At 43.6% G+C, this 22,767-nt stretch overlaps 1 protein-coding gene across 1 annotated transcript in view; it reads left to right on the top strand.

Annotated features, from left to right (window-relative positions):
- The window catches only part of AASDHPPT (aminoadipate-semialdehyde dehydrogenase-phosphopantetheinyl transferase), an 87,380-nt gene extending 69,669 nt beyond the window's left edge, over nucleotides 1–17,711 (top strand). Inside the window, exons 4-6 of the mRNA XM_040426273.1 lie at nucleotides 12,245–12,403; nucleotides 15,998–16,069; nucleotides 16,688–17,711. Of these exons, the coding sequence (XP_040282207.1) occupies nucleotides 12,245–12,403; nucleotides 15,998–16,069; nucleotides 16,688–16,843 (387 nt within the window). The 3' untranslated portion in view covers nucleotides 16,844–17,711. The remainder of the gene's footprint in view (nucleotides 1–12,244; nucleotides 12,404–15,997; nucleotides 16,070–16,687) is intronic.
- Nucleotides 17,712–22,767: the final 5,056 nt, after the last annotated feature.

Raw genomic sequence — 22,767 nt, 5'->3', positions numbered from 1 at the left:
CCAGCTCCCGCCTCCTGTATGTGAAAGAGAGGTATCTTCATTGGTGGCGCAGTGCGCCCCCCCCTTCCTCAAGCAGTGCGCCCCCCACCCCAATAGTAAAAACATTGGTGGCGCAGTGCGCCCTCCCCCCTCAAGCCCCCTAGTATTAGTCATTGGTGGCGCAGTGCGCCCCCCACCCCCATCCCAATAGTAAAAACATTGGTGGCGCAGTGTGCCCCCCCCCCCCCCAGTATTAATCATTGGTGGCAGTGGCCACAGGATCCCCTCTCCCCTGCTCCTCCGATCGGAGCCCCAGCAGTGTAAGCCTGGGGCTCCGATCGGTTACCATGGCAGCCAGGACGCTATTGAAGCCCTGGCTGCCATAGTCAGCTCCATGCTGCTGTGTGCACAGAGCACAGGGCAGCAGGGAGAGTGCGAGATCCTATTCACTCTGATCGAGATCTATCAGGGTGAATGGGACAAGGGTTCTAGTCCCTAAGGGGGCTAAAAGTTAGTAAAAAAAAAAAACACAAAAATATTAAGTATAAATGAAAAAGATTTACAAAAAAAATAAAATAATAATACACGTTAACAATAAACATTAATTTTCAGCAGATTTGTGTAGGAAATTTTATTTTTTCCTCAAAAATAAAAATACCCAGAATATCGGTATAAATTATCGGCTATCGGCCTGAAAGTTGACAAATTATCGGTATCGGCCCTAAAAAATCAATATCGGTCGATCCCTAATCGCCAGTGTATCAAATACATATTTTCCCCACTGTGTGTCCATGAGAAAATTTAAGTTTTTTATTTTTAATAAATTTAGATGGATTGAGTTTAGCAGTGAATTGAATGTGAATAATCGGTGCTCCAGGAGGGAGGGGAGAATTGCTCATAAGTGGAGAAAGAGGCATTTTAATTAAGATGAATCCAGACTTTCTTACATTCGTTTTTACTACTGATTTAATGAAAGTTTGTTGAAAGCACATGCAGAAAAAAAAAAATTCAGACATAGATCTCGCTGCAAATCCATGCTGATTCCTCGGCTGAACTTGCCACAGATTGTACCACAGATTTACATTGGAATTTACCCTGTGCAGTAATGATTTGAAAATCCGCAGAATTTCAGCAGCATAACGAGAATGTCGAAAATCTGTAGCATGTGTATGAGGTTCTCAGAATCCCATTCACATGCATTGTACTGTAAACTCCTTTGGATTTGTGGTGCAAAATACTCACCACAAATCTGCAGCATGTGAATTTACCCCTGGCATCCACCTAGTCTAGGAAAACCTGACAACATAACACTAATAAAAGTGTATTGCTGTTCAATAAATGTGAAGTCCAAATATCGCTGATTGGCTCCTAAGGTCTCATTCACACGTCCATGATAACATTTGTTACAAGACGGTCAACTCTATTCCACGGACACGGCTCAGCTGAAAATGAATTTCCAGAGAATCTAATCCCAATCTCGGACCAATCTCTGCCAATCTTCTGCCAATCTCTGGTGAAGGACTCTCTCACAGAGGACAACAACCGCAAATAGGAAGCGCTTCCACAAGAACCAACCAGCCGGCACACCATTCCGTACAGATCCGCCCAAACCAGCAGCCCTAAACCATGTGGGACGCCGATTGCCTTAAGATCACGCGGGACGACGCTCACACATCCAGTGGGATGCCAATACCACGTGGGGCGTAGAGTCCATTGTGTACTCCACTCAAAAGCCGTAGGATGTACAGTACATGCGCACTCCGCCCACCAGCCGACAATTCCACCCGCAACACACAGGACCAGACCGGCAGCACCCAGAGGAAGTTGCTAAGGTAACAGGCAGAGGAATTACCTCTGTGTGGGACGCCACCGGAGATCCTTACAATCCACCTGCCTGCCACACTATTTCTTAAATAAGCCTTCACAATTTTATGCGACCATACTACATGCATTATTACTAGAAACATAGAAACATAGAAACATAGAATGTGTCGGCAGATAAGAACCATTTGGCCCATCTAGTCTGCCCAATATACTGAATACTATGGATAGCCCCCGGCCCTATCTTATATGAAGGATGGCCTTATGCCTATCCCATGCATGCTTAAACCCCTTCACTGTATTTGCAGCTACCACTTCTGCAGGAAGGCTATTCCATGCATCCACTACTCTCTCAGTAAAGTAATACTTCCTTATATTATATAGAAAGTGAGGGGGCACACACACACGGGAAACACCAGATGATTGAGTATATATTATTTAATATTCTAAAAACAGACCCATAAAATGACTAAAATATATACCATATAATGTTACAGCCCCAAAGATACAGATAAATGCTAACAAATACGCTGGCGTGCTGAATTCATATATAGTCCATACAGTGTCCCAATTAAAGTGCTACAGTGTAGAAGCTACTATGAGTATGGTAGGTTACATAGAGTCCATCTACACACTGTCCCGATCGGTGTAGACAAGTGGTAGCACAATATGTTCCAATGCCTGTAGTGTTAAATCGCCGGAGGTTTTGTGGGCTTAGTCCAATTGTAGTGGAACACTCGTGTCCAATGTTCAGAGATCAGTAAGACATATTTGGATGAACTTCCCAGTTACTTACTGTATCCAGCCGCTTGCGCTCCCCCGGTCTCTCCCCTCCTTGCTGTCTGGTCGCAGCGTTAATTTCTCAGGTGGCCAGACCAGGCCGACTGTGGCGTCCCACGTGACCTGGTGGTATGGGGTTCCGGGCGGACGCTTTGGTGACGTCACTGTTGTGCGGCGGCAGTTTCAAATCTGGAAGTATTGGAAGTGAATCTCTGAAATGCTTACAGCTCGATGTCCTGTCTTTTTGGTCTCTTTGGTCTTTGACTTGAATCCACGCTCACTCTGTGTTGCCAGACGCGTTTCAGGGTCCTACACCCCTTCCTCAGTGGCCACCGAGTGAGTGGATTCTCACTCCTTTTAAATGGTATTGACCCACCCACAATTGTGCTTTTTTCAGCTTTCTCCAATATGTGGAATGGATTTTATAAATATTGCCTTACAATAGTGCATAAGACAATTTAAAAGAACATAATAATAAATATTAAACCCCACATAGTAATCACAATGTTAAAACATTAAAATAATATTCTCAGAGAGGAACTGCAAGGTCAAAGATGTACTTTAGGGAGAAAACGCATCAAAACCGCAGCCATGTGAACTGCGTTTTGTATGCGGTTTCTGTAGTTCTGTGTACTACAGGGCAAACTGATCCCCATCCAAGGGACTTGGACCAAAACCGCACCGTTATAATTAGTTTTTTTCTGCGGTTGTATGATTTGTTGGTTTATTCCTCAAGATCCGTGTGTTAATGGGGTAATTGATAATGATAGAGGCTTTCACTTTCAATATGGAAGGAGAAGTATCAACAGAAAGCACAAGATCAATGGATGATGTTTTTTAAAACTCTAGAGAGGATTCTGCAACGTCAATTGCGTAATAAATGGGAGATAAGATCTCTCACGCAATATTTGGACAAGGGTTTCATCCCTAAAGGCTTAACATTGGCCAAGACACCTGCGTCTGACTTGATGAGTGAGAAATTCAAGAAGGAATGGGATGGCTTCTTGAAAACACAGTCAGAGGCCCTTGTCCAAATGATTATCAAAAGGAGGATACAAATGACAGAGGAAATGGCAGGGCAGATTGATACCCTAAAAAGGGAAATGGAAACATTCCCAGATACCGATGTAGTCCATAAATGGCATGAAAGAATCTGCAAAAATTTAGATATATTGGAAAGGGAAATAATAGGCAAAAAATCTAGAAAATTACAACACATGGAAAGAAAAGAGAGCACTGAGATATACGGACAATGGGAGGTTGAACACACAAATGCACAGTTTGAGAATGTCAAAATCTCAAACAGATATGAAACACTTGCAACACCGCATTTTTTAGATTTTACACCACCACACCACAAGGCACGAATAAGGAGCACACGCACTCCCACTCCACCACGACAAGAGACAAGAATACGCAGTCACCAAGCACAAAGGTATGTCCACGATTACAATTTGAGGGAGCGTCCGAGGGAATATACACAGGGCAAGGGGCACTATCAGACACACAGACAGGAACACAGACACCATCACAACACAGTACACCATCACACACCGACCACCAGCAGATCACAAAGGCACAATCACAACGAAGAATTCGGAGAGGACGACATTCACAAAAGGAGAAAACACAAGAATTAAAAGCACCAACCACCAATGTAATAAATATCAGTGATGTTGCACTCACAGAAATCCAGGTGCAACTTCTCAATAAAGGCCTTAAGTTTGCCCCTACGAATGCTATGGACAAATTTGCCACATACATAGGAGTGGAAAAATTCATCAGACGCCTATGTCTCAAAAAATATTTTTTAAAAAACCCCATTAATAGGGAGACCGACATGGGAGGGAACATCAATAAATATGCACATACAGATCTTAAAGTTAGATCAAAAAAATTCCCGAGGCAGGAAATCAGCAGCGAAATGGCCACGTTCAGGAACAATGTTGAACGTGACCTGAGACGAATAAAGAGCCGCAAGATCAATACAAATTTAAGCAGAGAGGAGGTTAGAGCTATCAAATCCCTACAGGAAGAGAATAATATCGTAATCAGACCAGCTGATAAGGGTGGGGCCGTAGTCATTCTCAAAACGACAGACTATATAGAGGAATGCTATAGGCAACTAAGATCAGAAAATACCTACAAAAAACTGAGGGGAGACCCCACACAGGAATATTATAATATTTTGAAAGAGTACTGTGTAAGGGGGGTAAAAGCTAAGTTTCTTTCCGACCAGGAAGCCAAGTTCATCCTGGATACAGAGAGGAGAATTCCCATGTTTTATTGTGTCCCCAAGATCCACAAAAACCTGGAAGCACCTCCAGGTCGCCCGATAGTGTCGGGGATACAATCTATATCATGCAATCTTTCTAAATACATCGATCAATGGCTTCAACCTTATGTCAAGCGAGTGCCATCATATATCCGCGACACCACTGACATTATTAAAACATTGGAAGAAGTCAATTGGGTTGATGGGTGGATCTTGGGGACATTGGATGTTGGATCCCTCTACACAGTCATTGAACACACCAGGGGGACACAGGCACTATATGAGCAATTGTCGGGAGATGCTGGGCTCCCTGTTGAACAGTTAGAATACCTGTTGGATGGAGTGAGATATATTTTAGCTCACAATTACTTCTCCTTTGAGCAGGAGTTTTATTTGCAATGTACCGGTACCGCCATGGGCACCAGATTCGCCCCCAGCTATGCCAACTTGTTTTTGGCTCAATGGGAGAGGGAGACCATTCAACCCAGGCTGGGGACGGATCTGGTGCTGTGGCGGCGGTACATTGATGATATCTTGTTTATTTGGTCTAATACTGCTGAGTCGCTTGATGTATTCCTTAGTGACCTCAATACAAATGACAAGAACCTTGTATTTAGTCCAACTATCAGTCAAGAAAAAGTTGAATTCCTAGACTTAGAGATATGGATTAGGGACAGCAGGCTGCAATGCAGTACGTTTTTCAAGCCCGTAGCCAAAAATAGCTTCATCAGATTTGCCAGCTGCCACCTTCCGCGGTGGCTGACCAACATACCAACCAGTCAGTTCCGCAGACTCAAGCGGAACTGTACGGTTGAGGACAAGTTTGATGAAGAGGCTGCGGACTTGAAGAAACAACTGCTAGAAAGAGACTACCCAGTCCAGCTGATAGACAAATCATTGGAAAAAGTCAAGAAGATGGAACGTAAGGGGTTTTTTGAGATAGGGGCACCACAATTGCGAGATGAAACACTCAGAATTATTCTTCCATTCAGCTCACAATATAGAGTGATGGAAAGAAGCATTCGCAAACACTGGGGACATCTGCTAAACGATAAATTAATCGGCCCACTTTTGAGCGATGTACCAAAAATAACGTACACAAGGGCAAACAATTTGGCAGGCAAAATAGCCCCAACAGTGAAAAACAAAAAGGATAGGCAACAGCCACAAAAGAATAATTGGTTAGCAACCAATGGATTTTTTAGATGTGGCAGATGCACAAATTGCAAGATCACTAGTTTCCCCAAAAAAACAACTTGGGTAAAATCCACAACAAATCCCTTCAGTGTAGAAATACAGGAATGCCTAACCTGCGATTCTACAGATGTTATATATCTGTTGGAATGCGGGTGTAGGAAACAATATATAGGCAGGACCAAAAGGACACTTAAGAAGAGGGTAGCTGAACATGTGGCCAATATCAAGAAAGGTCTAGAAACACACTGCCTATCGAAACATTTTAAAATACAACATAACTGTGACCCAACTGGCCTAAAATTCACTGCCATAGAAAGGGTCAAAAAAATGTGGAGAGGAGGCAACCACATTGCACACATGTCACGACAGGAATCTCGTAGAATTTTCGAGTATGACACCATTATGCCGAAGGGTCTGAATGCCGAGATGGAGGTCTTCGGTTTCCTGTGATTATGGGGGGTTGTCCGGTGGGGATGAGATATCGCAGTTAGTTTTAATCGATACTGTGATCCTCCTCCCCACGGGACGGCTCCTCTTATACATCATTATCAATTACCCCATTAACACACGGATCTTGAGGAATAAACCAACAAATCATACAACCGCAGAAAAAAACTAATTATAACGGTGCGGTTTTGGTCCAAGTCCCTTGGATGGGGATCAGTTTGCCCTGTAGTACACAGAACTACAGAAACCGCATACAAAACGCAGTTCACATGGCTGCGGTTTTGATGCGTTTTCTCCCTAAAGTACATCTTTGACCTTGCAGTTCCTCTCTGAGAATATTATTTTAATGTTTTAACATTGTGATTACTATGTGGGGTTTAATATTTATTATTATGTTCTTTTAAATTGTCTTATGCACTATTGTAAGGCAATATTTATAAAATCCATTCCACATATTGGAGAAAGCTGAAAAAAGCACAATTGTGGGTGGGTCAATACCATTTAAAAGGAGTGAGAATCCACTCACTCGGTGGCCACTGAGGAAGGGGTGTAGGACCCTGAAACGCGTCTGGCAACACAGAGTGAGCATGGATTCAAGTCAAAGACCAAAGAGACCAAAAAGACAGGACATCGAGCTGTAAGCATTTCAGAGATTCACTTCCAATACTTCCAGATTTGAAACTGCCGCCGCACAACAGTGACGTCACCAAAGCGTCCGCCCGGAACCCCATACCACCAGGTCACGTGGGACGCCACAGTCGGCCTGGTCTGGCCACCTGAGAAATTAACGCTGCGACCAGACAGCAAGGAGGGGAGAGACCGGGGGAGCGCAAGCGGCTGGATACAGTAAGTAACTGGGAAGTTCATCCAAATATGTCTTACTGATCTCTGAACATTGGACACGAGTGTTCCACTACAATTGGACTAAGCCCACAAAACCTCCGGCGATTTAACACTACAGGCATTGGAACATATTGTGCTACCACTTGTCTACACCGATCGGGACAGTGTGTAGATGGACTCTATGTAACCTACCATACTCATAGTAGCTTCTACACTGTAGCACTTTAATTGGGACACTGTATGGACTATATATGAATTCAGCACGCCAGCGTATTTGTTAGCATTTATCTGTATCTTTGGGGCTGTAACATTATATGGTATATATTTTAGTCATTTTATGGGTCTGTTTTTAGAATATTAAATAATATATACTCAATCATCTGGTGTTTCCCGTGTGTGTGTGCCCCCTCACTTTCTATATATTCTTTCTTGTCCCCTAGGTCCTGAGGGTAGGACCAGAGGGTGAGCACCTATCCATACGAGATAGGGGTGAGCCGCTGTATTTTATATACAAACTTCCTTATATTACTTTTAAACCTTTGCCCCTCTAATTTAAAACGGTGTCCTCTTGTGGTAGTTTTTCTTCTTTTAAATATGCTCTCTTCCTTTACCGAGTTGATTCCCTTTATGTATTTAAAAGTTTCTATCATATCCCCTCTGTCTCTTCTTTCTTCCAAGCTATACATATTAAGGTCCTTTAACCTTTCCTGGTAAGTTTTATCCTGCAATCCATGTACTAGTTTAGTAGCTCTTCTCTGAACTCTCTCTAGAGTATCTATATCCTTCTGGAGATATGGCCTCCAGTACTGCGCACAATACTCCAAGTGAGGTCTCACCAGTGTTCTGTACAGCGGCATAAGCACTTCACTCTTTCTACTGCTTATACCTCTCCCTATACATCCAAGCATTCTGCTGGCATTTCGTGCTGCTCTATTACATTGTCTTCCCACCTTTAAGTCTTCTGAAATAATTACTCCTAAATCCCTTTCCTCAGATACTGAGGTCAGGACTGTGTCAAATATTCTATATTCTGCCCTTGGGTTTTTACGCCCCAGGTGCATTATCTTGCACTTATCCACATTAAATTTCAGTTTCCAGAGTTCTGACCATTCTTCTAGTTTTCCTAAATCCTTTTCCATTTGGCGTTTCCCTCCAGGAACATCAACCCTGTTACATATCTTTGTGTCATCAGCAAAAAGACAAACCTTACCAGCGAGGCCTTTTGCAATATCACTTATGAAGATATTAAACAAAATCGGTCCCAGTACAGATCCCTGTGGAACCCCACTGGTAACATTACCTTGTTTTGAATGTTCTCCATTGACTACAACCCTCTGTTGTCTGTCACTCAGCCACTGCCTAATCCACTCAACAATATGGGAGTCCATGCTCAATGACTGCAGTTTATTGATAAGTCTTCTATGTGGGACAGTGTCAAAAGCCTTACTAAAATCTAGATATGCGATGTCTACTGCACCTCCACCGTCTATTATTTTATTCACCCAGTCAAAAAAATCTATAAGATTTGTTTGACATGATCTCCCTGAAGTAAACCCATGTTGTTTTTCATCTTGCAATCCATGGGATTTTAGATGTTCCACAATCCTATCCTTTAATAGGGTTTCCATTAATTTGCCTACTATTGATGTCAGACTCACTGGTCTATAGTTGCTCGATTCCTCCCTACTACCTTTCTTGTGAATGGGCACGACATTTGCCAATTTCCAATCTTCCGGGACGACTCCTGTTACTAATGATTGGTTAAATAAATCTGTTAACGGTTTTGCCAGCTCACCACTAAGCTCTTTTAATAATTTTGGGTGTATCTCATCAGGCCCCTGTGACTTATCTGTCTTCACCTTAGACAGCAAACTTAGAACATCTTCCTCTGTAAAGATACATGCATCAAACGATTTATTAGTCATTCTTTCTAGTGGAGGTCCTTCTCCTTTTTCTTTTGTAAAAACTGAACAGAAGTATTCATTAAGGCAGTCGGCTAGCCCTTTATTCTCTTCTACATACCTTCCGTCCTTTGTTTTTAATTTAGTTATTCCTTGTTTTAATTTCCTTTTTTCATTTATATATCTGAAGAATGTCTTATCCCCTTTTTTCATAGACTGAGCTAGTTTTTCTTCTGCCTGCGCTTTAGAAGTTCTTATAACTTGCTTGGCCTCTCTCTGCCTAATCTTGTAGATTTCCTTATCTTCATTGCTCTGGTTTTTTTTATAATTACAAAATGCTAGCTTTTTATTTTTAATGATTTGGGCCACTTCTGCTGAGTACCACATTGGTCTCCTCCTTTTTTTGCTTTTACTGACGAGTCTAATGCAATTTTCTGTTGCCTTCAATAATGCACCTTTTAAGTAGTCCCATTTCTCCTGGACTCCATGTAATCCGTTCCAGTCTGATAAGGACTCATTTATGACTAATTTCATTTTTGAAAAGTCTGTTTTTCTAAAATCTAAAACTTTTGTTTTTGTGTGGTGGGACTCTTTCACAGTTCTTATATTAAACCACACTGACTGGTGATCACTAGATCCCAAGGTTTCGCCTACAATGACATCATATACCGAATCCCCGTTTGTGAATACCAAATCCAAAATGGCCTCCCTCCGGGTTGGCTCCTCAACCACTTGTTGTAGAGATAACCCCAGTAGGGAATTTAGAATATCTGTACTCCTGGTAGAACTTGCTATTTTGGTTTTCCAGTTTATATCTGGAAGATTGAAATCTCCCATAATGATAACTTCTCCTTTCATTGTCATTTTAGCTATTTCTTCAACTAGTAGATCATCTAGTTCTTTAACTTGACCAGGTGGTCTATATATCACACCTACACGAGTTACTGCATGGTTAGCAAACTGCAACGTAACCCAAACTGACTCTATGTTGGCCTCACCAACTTGTATTAGGTTAGATTTAATGCTATCTTTCACATACAGGGCCACTCCTCCTCCTTTCTTGCCTTCTCTGTCTCTTCTGTATAAAGAGTACCCTGGTATGGTTATGTCCCAGTCATTTCTTTCATTAAACCATGTCTCCGTAACAGCCACTAAATCTACATTCTCAGATGCCATTATTGACCCAAGTTCATTGATTTTTTTACCTAAACTGCGAGCATTTGTAGACAGGACTCTGAGCTTATCATTTCTTAACCTCAGTGCTTCTGGCCTGTTCTGGCATTGTTTCGGGGGGCAATTGGACTCTTTTATTTTCACTCTTACTAGCACTCCATATTGTGCACTACAACTACCACCCCAACACAGTGTACCATCCCTGGCGCACAGGCACAGACTCTTTTTCCCCTTCTTTTTTTCTACTCTTCTACTTTTATCATTTTCTCTATTTTTATTTATTTACTTTATCTTTAGAATACCAGACATTCTCCATGGGACATTATAAGACTATTTTGCATCCGGATTACTATACTACTCACCATTTTTTTTTTTTTTTTTTTTATATATATATATATATATATATATATATATTTATTCATTTTTTTTATGCTCCAGTCTGGAATACTGTATCAATTCTTTATATCAGTTTTTTTATATAAATTTTTTAGACTAATAAATTGGATTTTACATAATCATCTCCGCTCCTTGTTCTCTTGCTTTTCACTGTACCCCGGATAGTAGAGTGCCGGTCTAAATTCTAAACATATCTTAACGTAACCCTGCTACTGGCTGGGTGAGCCAGTCAGACCTAGAGCACCTTGCATGATATTAGACGGGTGAGCACCCACACAACTTATTGCCTACAATCTCGGACACCGCTAGTCAGAAAATTTGTTTTCAGAGCATCTCCTCCCAGTGCTCTGTGCAGGCCACGGACCCAACACAGATGGCATCCATGTTATGTCTATGGTTTTGATCTGTAGACTATAATGTGCATGAGGGATCTGTAATCGTGGGCAAAAGAGGATGTGCGTCCGTGGAAAACCACTGATGTGTGAAATGCAACTTAAAGTCAATCCATGCTTGAGCAGTCTGACGTGAGGCCTAACAAGGGCAGTTAACAGTATTTACTCGAGGTCAGTGGCCAACTTCCTTTATCGTCATATAGTTAGCAACTGTACAAAGGCATAATGATGATAATTGCGGAGGAAAAAAATTAAATAAAATGTGAAACATGTTCATTCACACCATTACCACTATGTGTGAAAGGAAAGCACTTAAAAATCTGGTTTAGCTCAGGGCTGATTTTCTCAGAAGAAGTGTCCTTTTCTCGAGGCTTCACAGCGTACGTGTGCGTATTCCTCAATATCCCTTAAAGGGGTTATCCCATGACTAAAGTAAAAAATTAAAATAAGACATCATATAGTACATGACAATCTCTTTCTAATAAAGCTAGAACCAGCCCTGTACCTCACATGGATTCAGAGATCTCCCCATTCATTGCTCTGCTAGATTTATATCAAACTGAGCATGTGCGTCCATCTCAGTGAGCAGGACATAGAAATAGGAAAAAGAACAAACAGCAGGTGGCGCTATACAAATACATTTTTCTGAATAACTCAGTGGCTATGCTACATTTTTAATTACATGCAATTACAAAAGTATTCAGATGCAGGGGCTGGTTTGAAAACTGTAGAACATTTTTCATGGGCCAACCCCTTTAAGCTTGGCTTCCACATTCACCACACTGCGGCAGTCAGTTTTAGTAACAAGCATATGTTTACCAGGTATGTAACCAGACTCTCTACGTCCGATAATTCTCAGCTTCTTTTTTATATTTTGCTGACATAACTGCAGTCCATGCATTATTCACATCAAGAAGTGAAACATTTATAAGGCTCAATGCACAGACACGAGACTATGGTAACGATGGTAAATAATGCATTGAAATTTATTACGATGGCAAATATCTCTCGGCAGCATGTACGTCTGTTTGTGGTTCCAGGCACTGAAGGAAAGCTTTATTAAAGCCATAGGGGTCGGCCTCGGCTTTAACCTGCAAAGAATTGAATTTGAGTTGTCACCCTTACACATGGAGAGGGGCAAGGTCTACACACAAACCAAAATGTGGCTCGATGACGAAGATGAAAACTGGTCCTTTGAGGTAAGATTACATCTGATTGGAAGAGCATTTCCATGTTTTTCTGTTATGTAGCCTTGAAAAATCTGATTTACAGCATTGATTTAACAGGAGCTCTCTACCCACAGCCTTCTTGTTGCGTTATATCTGAGCAGCAGAAAAATAATTAGATTTTGGTCACATGGGTAACGATAAAGAGAATTTTCACGTCTTGGAACTATCAAATCCAATATAAAGAGCAAAGTTGCACGTAATCCAAATTCAGATCTCCAACCATTCGAGGTTGATACATTTGCTGCTTCATGGGTACACAACTTCGGGACAATTGTGTGCAGCGTGGTCCATGTTTCGCCAGTGCAGGTCATTGTTATTCCCACACAGCATTCTCAGACCCCCGAGCTGCAATTATCCCAGAATATTAAGCACGCTGCCAAAGGAACTGTCCACTGAACTCTGAACTTGCAGGCATGTGTTGCTCCAATTTGTCTCTATGGAGACTTACTGCATCATCCTTGAGGCTAAAAATGAAGACTTGGGGCCCATCAATCTCATCTTTGATGGAGGTCTCAGAGGTGATACATCTATGTTAATTAAAGGCGTTATCTTCATTTTAAGTGATGGTCTATCCTTAGGATAGGTTATCACTAGCTAATTGGCCGTTTGGAAATAGCTGTGGTGCCATAACCAGACAGCTCAGTGGTGCAGTGGAATGAGCTCATCCCTGCAGCACTGCTTCCATTGACTTCAATATAAGCAGCATTGCAATGATGAGTGCAGTCCACTATAAAGTAGATGGAGTTGTCTGCTTCCAGCACCAAAGCTTTTGCCAAACAGCTGATTGGCGATGAGTTGTACCCCTTCCGATCAGCTATTGATGGGCTGTCCTGAGGAGGGACTGGGTGCTAAAAGGAACTGAGCTTTGGTGCAACTAGAACAACGGTGATGACCTAGTTGCACCAAACAGTTTATTTGCAGATTAGAAAAAAACATGATCTTGATGGAACGGAGCCTCAAATCGGGAAGGGAATATAAATATTTATTCTGATGAGCAATGGCTATCTAACAGTGCTCTGTGTTTAATAGGGAGGTCTTTGGTGAGAGACTCCCCTTAAAAGGAGTTCTCTGAGAATTATGAAAATAAAATTACTAAAAATACCTAAATATTACTTTATTATAAATATATTCCCAAATACCTTTCATTAGTTATAATGGCTTGTGTTGTCTGGGGAGCAATAATCAGGGGCAATAAAATTGCCGCCATCCTATTAGCACACACAAAACCTATACTAATCACACAGGCGGACAAATTACTTCACAACACTGAGCTAAAGAGCTGCCTCATCCTCCTCTCTGCTCTCCTTGTCAGGGATTATAATCCTGAATACAGATGATAAGATCTTCAGCTGAATCTCTGTAGGAATGCAGCTCATTAGAAGACATGAAGTACAGAGAGGAGGTTTGGATGTGGATAATGAACAGCAGCACTTGTGTGCCGTCTCCATTTCCACAGCCCCACATTACCACAGTCTGTCCTCTCTGTACTTCTCATTAACTCCATTCCTACAGAGATTCAGCTGACGATTTTATCTGTATTCGGGATCATAATCCCTGACAAGGAGAGCAGAGAGGAGGATGAGGCAGCTCTATGGTTCAGTGTTCTGAAGTAACGGGTCCTCCTGTGTGATTAGGACAGGTTTTGTGTGTACTAATAGGACTAGGGATCGACCGATTATCGGTTTTACCGATATCGGCCGATATTCAGAATTTTGAACGTTATCGGCATCTATTTTGCCGATATACCGATAACGAATCGGGAACTCGGATCGCGCTGCTGTCAGCACGATCCATGTTCCCTCAGCAGCACAGGGGAGAAGGAAGCAGTGTCTCCCTCTGCCCTGTGCCGCTGCTGCCGCTGCCACCAATGAGAGGAGGGAGGAAAAGAGGAGGGACGGGGCTGTGGCCACTACGCCAGCAATGAAGAGAACTCTCCCATTCATTCATTCATATACAGGAGGGGGGAGCTGGCTGCAGAATTACATAGCCGGCTCCCGACCTCTATGAGCGGTAGCTGCGATCTGCGGTAGTTAACCCCTCAGGTGCCGCACCTGAGGGGTTAACTGCCACGGATCGCAGCTACCGCTCATAGAGGTCGGGAGCCAGCTCCCTTCTCCTGTATATGAATAAATGAGAGTTATCTTCATTGGTGGCGCAGTGTGCCCCCCCCACCCAAGCCCCAGTAGTAATCATTAGTGGCAGTGGCCAGAAGGTCCCCTCTCCCCTTCTCCTCAGTGGCAGTTCTGATCGGAGCCCCAGCAGTGTAATCGCGGGGCTTCGATCGGTTACCATGGCAGCCAGGGCGCTATTAAAGCCCTGGCTGCCATAGTCAGCTCCATGCTGCTGTGTGCACAAAGCACAGGGCAGCAGGGAGAGTGTGAAGTCCTATTCACCCTGACAGAGATCTATCAGGGGAATAGGACAAGGGTTCTAGTCCCTAAGGGGGCCAAAAGTAAAAAAATATAAAATATTAAGTTTATATAAATGGAAAAAAAAAAATTACAAAAAAAACCTACATGTTAACAATAAACATTTTCATTTTCAGCAGATTTGTGTAGGAATTTTTCTTTTTTTTTTCAAAAATGAAAATACACAGACTATTATCGGCCTGAAAGTTCACAGATTACCGGTATCTGCTCTAAAGACTCAATATCTGTCGATCCCTAAATAGGACGGCAGACATTTTATTTCTCCTACTGATTGCTCACCAGACAAAACTAACAATTATAACTAATGAAAGATATTTGGGAATATATTTATCATAAAGTAATATTTAATTACTTTCATTTTCTTAATTCCTGGGGAACCCCTTTAAAGAGGACCTTTCATTACAATAAAAAATCTAAACTAAGTATGCTGACATGGAGAGCGGCGCCCAGGGGTCTCCCTGCACTTACTATTATCCCTGGGTGCCGCTCCGTTCTCCCAGTATAGGCTCCGGTATCTTCTGATTTTTGGCTCAACTGGGAGGAGCCTGCACTTGTTCTCCTGGCGTCTCCTTCTCCCAGGCTGGAGTGCTGGCCAATCGCAGCGCTCAGCTCATAGCCTGAGAGAAAAAAAAAACTCTCAGGCTATGAGCTGAGCGCTGCGATTGGCTAGCGCTACAGCCTGGGAGAAGGAGACGCCCAGGAGAACAAGAGCAGGCTCCTCCCAGTTGAGTCGAAAATCTGAAGATACCGGAGCTTATACCGGGAGAACGGAGCGGCGCCCAGGGATGATAATAAGTGCAGGGAGATCCCTGGGCGCCGCTCTCCATGTCAGCATACTTAGTTTAGATTTTTTTTATCGTAATGAATGGTCCTCTTTAAGCACAGTGGTGGCAGTATCATGCGGTGAGCATGCTTCTCTGCTCCTGGCCCTGGAGCAGGTTAAATGAATGCAGGCAAATCAGATAAATCCTTGGGAAAAACTTGCGGCAGTATTTAAAAGAACTGGGACACTTAATAATCTTGAAGTTTTGGAGTGTCCACAGATCCAGTCCTCTAAAAGGACAACTAGTGGCTGGACATTCACATAACATCCTGCATATTTGTACTTAGGTTTTATTTGTCTCATATTTTGCAGGAAATGCTCCTGGATGAAAAGCATCACGTGGCTGTTGCTTTGGGGAACACAAATAAACCCCCCAAATCACAGGTACAGTTAAAACCTTTATAATGCATTTTAGTATATATTACTATCCTGATGTTAAGACCATACATTACTTAAAGGGCATCTGTCATCAGATCTGTACCTATGACACTGGCTGACCTGTTACATGTGCACTTGATAGATGAAGGAGTCTGTGTTGGTCCCATGTTGATATGTGCCCGCATTGCTGAGAAAATGATGTTTTGGTATATGCAAATGAGCCTCTAGGAGCAATGGGGGCGTTACCATTACACCTAGAGGCTCTGCAACTGCTGTACCCTCTGCACTTTGACAGTTGTGATGATGTTTTCACTGCCTGTTTGCGGGTGCATCTTATAGAATGAAAAATACGCTGTCCTATATTTAAAGCAGTTTGGACAATGCTGATCTTTTTAGTAAGGTTTTTACTTTCCTCACAATTCATAGAAGTTCAGTTTTGTGTCAGTCTAATCCTGATCAGACTAATCAGTCTGATTTCCTTCTGGAGGCAGAATTCTGCCAGTATTTGTTCTTTCGGTGATAGGATGAACCGCCAGCCTCCCAGTCCACCGTCCCCTACACATGCATTTACCTGTGAAAACTACATTCTATAGATGTCATTTCTTTTGTCTGTTTAATCTGTAGAATGGAACGATGTTCACAATTCTCTCCTATGAAGATCTCATGGCATCTGCTGTTCCAATTACAACAGAGGATCCGAATTACTGGGATACCTTTCACTCCAAACAAGAATTCCCACGTCGACAGAGTTCTTCAGCAGTGGGTGAAACTATTACCTGAACCCACAGCCATCTAGAGTCTACGAATCATCCCAGACATTGCCAGAAGATCACCTAACTGCTCGGGGACATCATGTTAACAGCCCGAGACCTGCTGTAGTCAGTCTCAATCCAGCAAATCTTACATCCCTGGAAAAAAAGTTTTGTGAACATTTCCTGTCCTTTGCTACGGTCCATTCACAGGATATACAGTATCTGGTCACTCATTTAAATGTCCTTGTAGTGAAAAATATGTGAATGTTTCTTAAATTATCAGTTTATTTTATAGTAGGGCATTATGATGTGAATGTTGAGTTGATTGTTACCTCTGCATGAGACCGCAGGATGAGACTACAAGGATCTGCTTGTAGTCTGTAACTATGAAAACACAGCGGTCTGCATAGGAGAAATTAGGAGATTTTTTAGTTAGGACTATTGGTAGGACTGCTTAATTTTTTTGCTTTGGATAGATTAGCACAATAAAATGTGGCTGCAATAAGTCTGAACCCAGACACCCCCTTTAAAACTAATTGCAAAGCTGCTTCTTTTTCCATTTTTGGCCCGCTTGGCAGGACCGGAAGTGTGACTGGGCAAAACAATATTCAATATTTTTTCTTTTCTTTCTTTTATCCACTTTCCTGATGATCTTGGGGGACGCGGGATGGACAACCTCTTTGAGGTCTAGAAGAAGCGCATCTTGACCCATTGACTGGGTCTAAAAATATTATTAGCTGATGATTGAGAGAGCCCACAGATAGTAGAGAGATGTGTATCAAACTGGCCATTTAGAAGAATATTACGTACAATTACCTCCTGTGGTATAGCTTTATTGGAAATTTCACATTCACCACCATTTTTTAATTGCCCCAATAAACCTAAAATTGATCGATTGTGCAGTAGTTTTGTTTGTTCACCTCCTTTGTTGACTAAGGCCTCTTTCACACTTGCGTTGTTGGGATCCGGCGTGCACTTCCGTTGCCGGAGGTGCCCGCCGGATCCGGAAAAACGCAAGTGTACTGAAAGCATTTGAAGACGGAGCCGTCTTCAAAATGCTTTCAGTGTTACTATGGCACCCAGGACGCTATTAAAGTCCTGGTTGCCATAGTAGGAGCGGGGGAGCGGTATACTTACAGTCCGTGCGGCTCCCGGGGCGCTCCAGAATGACGTCAGAGCGCCCCATGCGCATGGATGACGTGATCCATGTGATCACGTGATCCATGCGCTTGGGGCGCCCTGACGTCACTCTGGAGCGCCCCGGGAGCCGCACGGATGGTAAATATACTGCTCCCCCGCTCCCCACTACACTTTACCATGGCTGTCAGGACTTTAGCGTCCCGGCAGCCATGGTAACCACTCTGAAAAAGCTAAATGTCGGGTCCGGCAATGCGCCGAAACGACGTTTAGCTTAAGGCCGGATCCGGATCAATGCCTTTCAATGGGCATTAATCCCGGATCCGGCCTTGCGGCAAGTCTTCAGGATTTTTGGCCGGAGCAAAAAGCCGGAACTGAAGACATCCTGATGCATCCTGAACGGATTTCTCTCCATTCAGTATGCATTAGGATAAAACTGATCAGGATTCTTCCGGCATAGAGCCCCGACGACGGAACTCTATGTCGGAAGAAAAGAACGCAGGTGTGAAAGAGCCCTAAGCGTCTCCACTGTAACCGCAAACAAATCCAGTGTCGTGTAACTGCAGGACAGACTACACTGAGTTTGTTTGCTGTCTGTTACCATGGAGACCTAAGTCTGCATAAAGTTGCATTATGTTTAATTTTATATGTATTGGGAGAATGCAAAAGAAAATGTTTGCAAAAGTCAACATAGCCTTTAAGATGTCCTCATTTGAAATAGTCTGTTATCTTTTGTGTTCTGTATCCATAAACTTTACATACTCTGTATAATACATTTATCAGCCAGTGATAGAACAATTAGAAGACCATTAGCAGCCATGGAAACCTGGCATCCGACAGTCTATAGAAATGTCATAAATAATCACTAGAAGGACAATGACCAGAGATTGACATAAAGCAGCCTATTTACTAAAACCTTTCATGGGTAAGAAATCCATAAATATATAATCACCATATTCAGTTCTGCTGAATTCACCAGTTATTTCCCCTCTAATGAAGGCGCTGCTATTAATTTACATTGGCATTGTGAGTGTGTGTAAATGTTTCTGCCTACAGACGTGGTGGTGCATTCAACACTGGATTCCCATTTGATGCCCAGTATATAAAGATATTGTTGATAGGCAAATTGGTTAATTCTGTATATTTTCCGATTTGTAAAAATCTAAATAAATGAAAACCTGGTGTCCTTGACAATTATGTATACATTTCATTTTGGACCTTAATACACAGTGTATACGTATGTAAAATATACAGTATTATCAAGGTGAAACATGGCGTAGAATCTAAATCATCAAATGGGTTATCCTGGAATCAATACTGATGACCGATCCTCAGGTCATCAGTATCAGATTAGTGGGGGTTCGACACCCGGGACTCCCACCTAAAAGCTGTTAGAAGAGGCCGGAGGTCACTGTACATCAGTCACATGGCCTAGATGCACCTCATCCCCATTCAACTCAATAGGGCTGAGCTGCAGTATCAAGCACAGCCGGTATACAATGTATAGCGCTGTGCCTGGTAAGCGCCCGGGAGGCCATCCGGCTCACCAGAGTTACAGTGAGCACCGTAGCTTCCAGAAACAGCTGTGGATAGGTCATCAAAAATATTTCCTGTATAACCTCTCTAATGCATGCAGAATACAGCAAGTGAGTAGGGTCTGAGGCTGTTTCTGCAACATGTTAACGGGTTTCTGCAGCCAAATCTGTCATGTGACTATACAGTACAAAAAAGTGGAACCCAAATTTTTTGGCAATAGCTTCCGTGAAGTTCTGAAAAAGACAAGCATTTTTATATTATTTGAGTTATTGCCTTGGGGAATGTCAATAGTAACTTAAAGCTCTCATGGACTTTCAAGTCCAAAGCCCTTGGCTCTGTATGTCCATCAGTAGGCACTTGGAAATGTATGAGGCTGACACCACTTGAATATTAGATGGTTCAACATCAGTAGGCATAATTCACTGCTGGTAACCTCCCCCACCCGCCAAGATATTGCATCCTAGTTCTATAGACTTTGACAGATCAACTTTCTGCATGACAGTGGCACAATCTATGAAACTGTTGTAAAGTTATCGAATGCATGCTATACCATATATTACAGCCAACACTGCTGCATCGGCCAGGATTAGGGATGAGTGGACCCGTGGATGTTCGGGTTCGGCCGAACTTCGGTTCAAATTTCGGGTTCAAGACCTGAACTTGACTCGAACCCCATTGAAGTCAATGGGGACCTGAACTTTGGTGCACTAAAATGGCTGTAAAATAGTCGTAGTAAGGGCTAGAGGGCTGCAAATGGGCGTAAGAGCAGGACAGTTGCCCTGCAAACAAATGTGGATAGGGAAATGACTTAAAATAACATTGTTTTTATTTTTTTTCCCTTTATTTTTTATAAATTTGGGAAGACCCCAAAACATTTGGAAATAGAAAAAAGAGAGTGCGCTGGAGTAGAACAATGGCTGGGTGCAGCCGGTATACTTGTCTAGTCAGCACAAGGTACGGACAAGTCATGTGGGATCCATGCCTGGTTAATTTTAATGAACGTGAGCTTGTCTACGTTGGCTGTGATTTCCCCCCCCCCCCGCTGTGCTAAACACATAAACACATGTTTAGACAATACACTTCACCTCCAAGGTGTAAAGGGCAAGCTCAGGCTATGTGCCCAATTTGGAGACCCAGAAGTTGAATGGGGCAGACCTGTTAGTCAGTACGTGTAGGCGTGTGCACATGTAATGTTCCACCATATTGCTGAAATGCTGCCTCCTGCTAAGACGTTCCGTATCAGCTGGTGGTGCTGGTTGTTGTGGCGTGCTGACAAAGCTTTTCCACATTTTGCCCATGCTAACCTTCTCTTTTAAGGAGGTGCTGGTGGTGCCCCAGCTGCGTTGGCGACTTCTTCCTCCTCCCCCCTCTTCCTTGTGCTTCCACTGAGCCCCCGCTGTCAGGTGTTAATGCTATCAGCAGCGCATCTACCAGCGTGCGCTTGTACTCGCGCATCTTCCGATCACGCTCCAGTGACGGAATTATGGACAGCATGTTGTTGTTGTAGCGGGGATCCAGCAGGGTGGTCACCCAATAATCGGCACTGGTTAGAATTTGAGCAACTCAGCGGTCGTTGCGCAGGCACTGCAGCATGTAGTCGCACATGTGTGCCAGGTTGCCCAGAGGCAACGACATGCTGTCCAATATGGGAGGTGTATCGTCTGTGCTCTGTATGCCCCCAGCCATGCTCCATTGATGCCCATAAGATGCTTTGGATACCACCCTGCTGTGAACACTGTTCCGCCTCCTCATTATCCTGCAGAACTGTGCCCTGCCTGGATAGTTTTGTACCTGGCTTCTGTTGGTGCAGGAACCCACACTCCGAGCCACTTGTAAATGTCTGGCCTGATAACCGTTGAAATGATCCCTCTTCCTCCTGTGCCACATCCTCTTCCATCATTGCCTGAAGTGTTTTTCTCAAGGAGACATAGAAGTGGGATAGTAATGCTGAGGACTTCGTTATCGGCACTGGCCATGTTGGTGGAGTACTCAAAACAGCGCAACACGGGATACACGTCCCGCAAGGAGGCCCACTCGGTGGTGAAGTGGTGCTGTTCCGCAGAGCAACTAACCCGTGCGTGCTGCAACTGAAACTCCACTATCGCCTGTTGCTGCTCACACAGTCTCTCCAGCATGTGCAAGGTGGAATTCCACCTTTTGGGTACATCGCATATGAGGTGGTGAGCGGGAAGACCGAAGTTACGCTGCATCGCAGACAAGCGAGCAGCAGCATGAAAACGCCAAAAGCGCGCACAGACGGCCCGCACTTTACAGCTGCTCTGACATATCGGGGTAATTTTTTCAGGAACCTCTGCACCACTAAATTCAGCACATGCCCCAGTCATGCAATGTGCGTCAAACCGGCTAGCCCCAGAGCGAATACGAGATTTCGCCTGTTATCGCACACCGCCAGGCTTGAGGCTCAGCAGCACCAACCACTCATCGGTCTGTTGTTCCATGCCCGTTCACAGCTCCTGCGCAGTGTGATTTTTTTTTTCCCCCAAACAGATGAGTTTCAAAACAGCCTGCTGTCGTTTCCCCCTGGCTTTGCTGAAGTTGGTGGTGAAGGCGTTACACTGACCGGATGAGGAGACGGTGGAGGAGGAGGCAACGAGAAATGTTCTGCAATCCTCTGTGGCGGTAGGACATTCACCAAACTGCATTCACCCAGTTGACAGCAACAGATTCCAAATGCAAAAAGCACACTTGAAATGAACTCTGGACCTTTTATCTGCTCATTGTAATTGGGTTAGAGGGAATAACACACTCCTGGCCAAGCAGAAGAGGAGCCTGAGATCTTTTGTGGTTTTTCAGGTGTGTACTCCACTGCAGCTCGTGCTTTGCATTTAGATGCCTGGTCATGCAGATGTCTTAGGTTTAGAACATTTATGCCTCGCTTCAGGCTCTGATTGCACAGCGTGCAAACCACTCTCGTCTTGTCGTCAGCACATTATCTGAAGAACTGCCACGCCAGGGAACTCCTTGGAGCTGGCTTTGGTGTGCTCAGTCCCTGGGTGCGGTGGGCAGTAGCAGGCATACTGGCTAGGGGACGGCCACTCTGCTTTTGCACCTTGCTCCCTCTTTTGCTGTGCGGCTGGCGCTGTGTGACTACCACCTCTTCCTCCGAACTGTACACGTCACTTGCATGACCTTGTTTCCATGTGGGGTCTAGGACCTCATAATCCTCCACATCATCTTCCACCAACTCTTCACCCCTGCCCTCCTTCCCGGTCTGCACACGGCAGAAAGCCGCAGCAGTTGGCACCTGTGGTTCGTCAT

This window comes from Bufo bufo, chromosome 3 (assembly GCF_905171765.1).
Source record: "Bufo bufo chromosome 3, aBufBuf1.1, whole genome shotgun sequence".
Classification (NCBI taxonomy): domain Eukaryota; kingdom Metazoa; phylum Chordata; class Amphibia; order Anura; family Bufonidae; genus Bufo; species Bufo bufo.
Note: the sequence above shows the minus strand (reverse complement) of the source record. Positions and strands in the feature narration are given on the sequence as shown.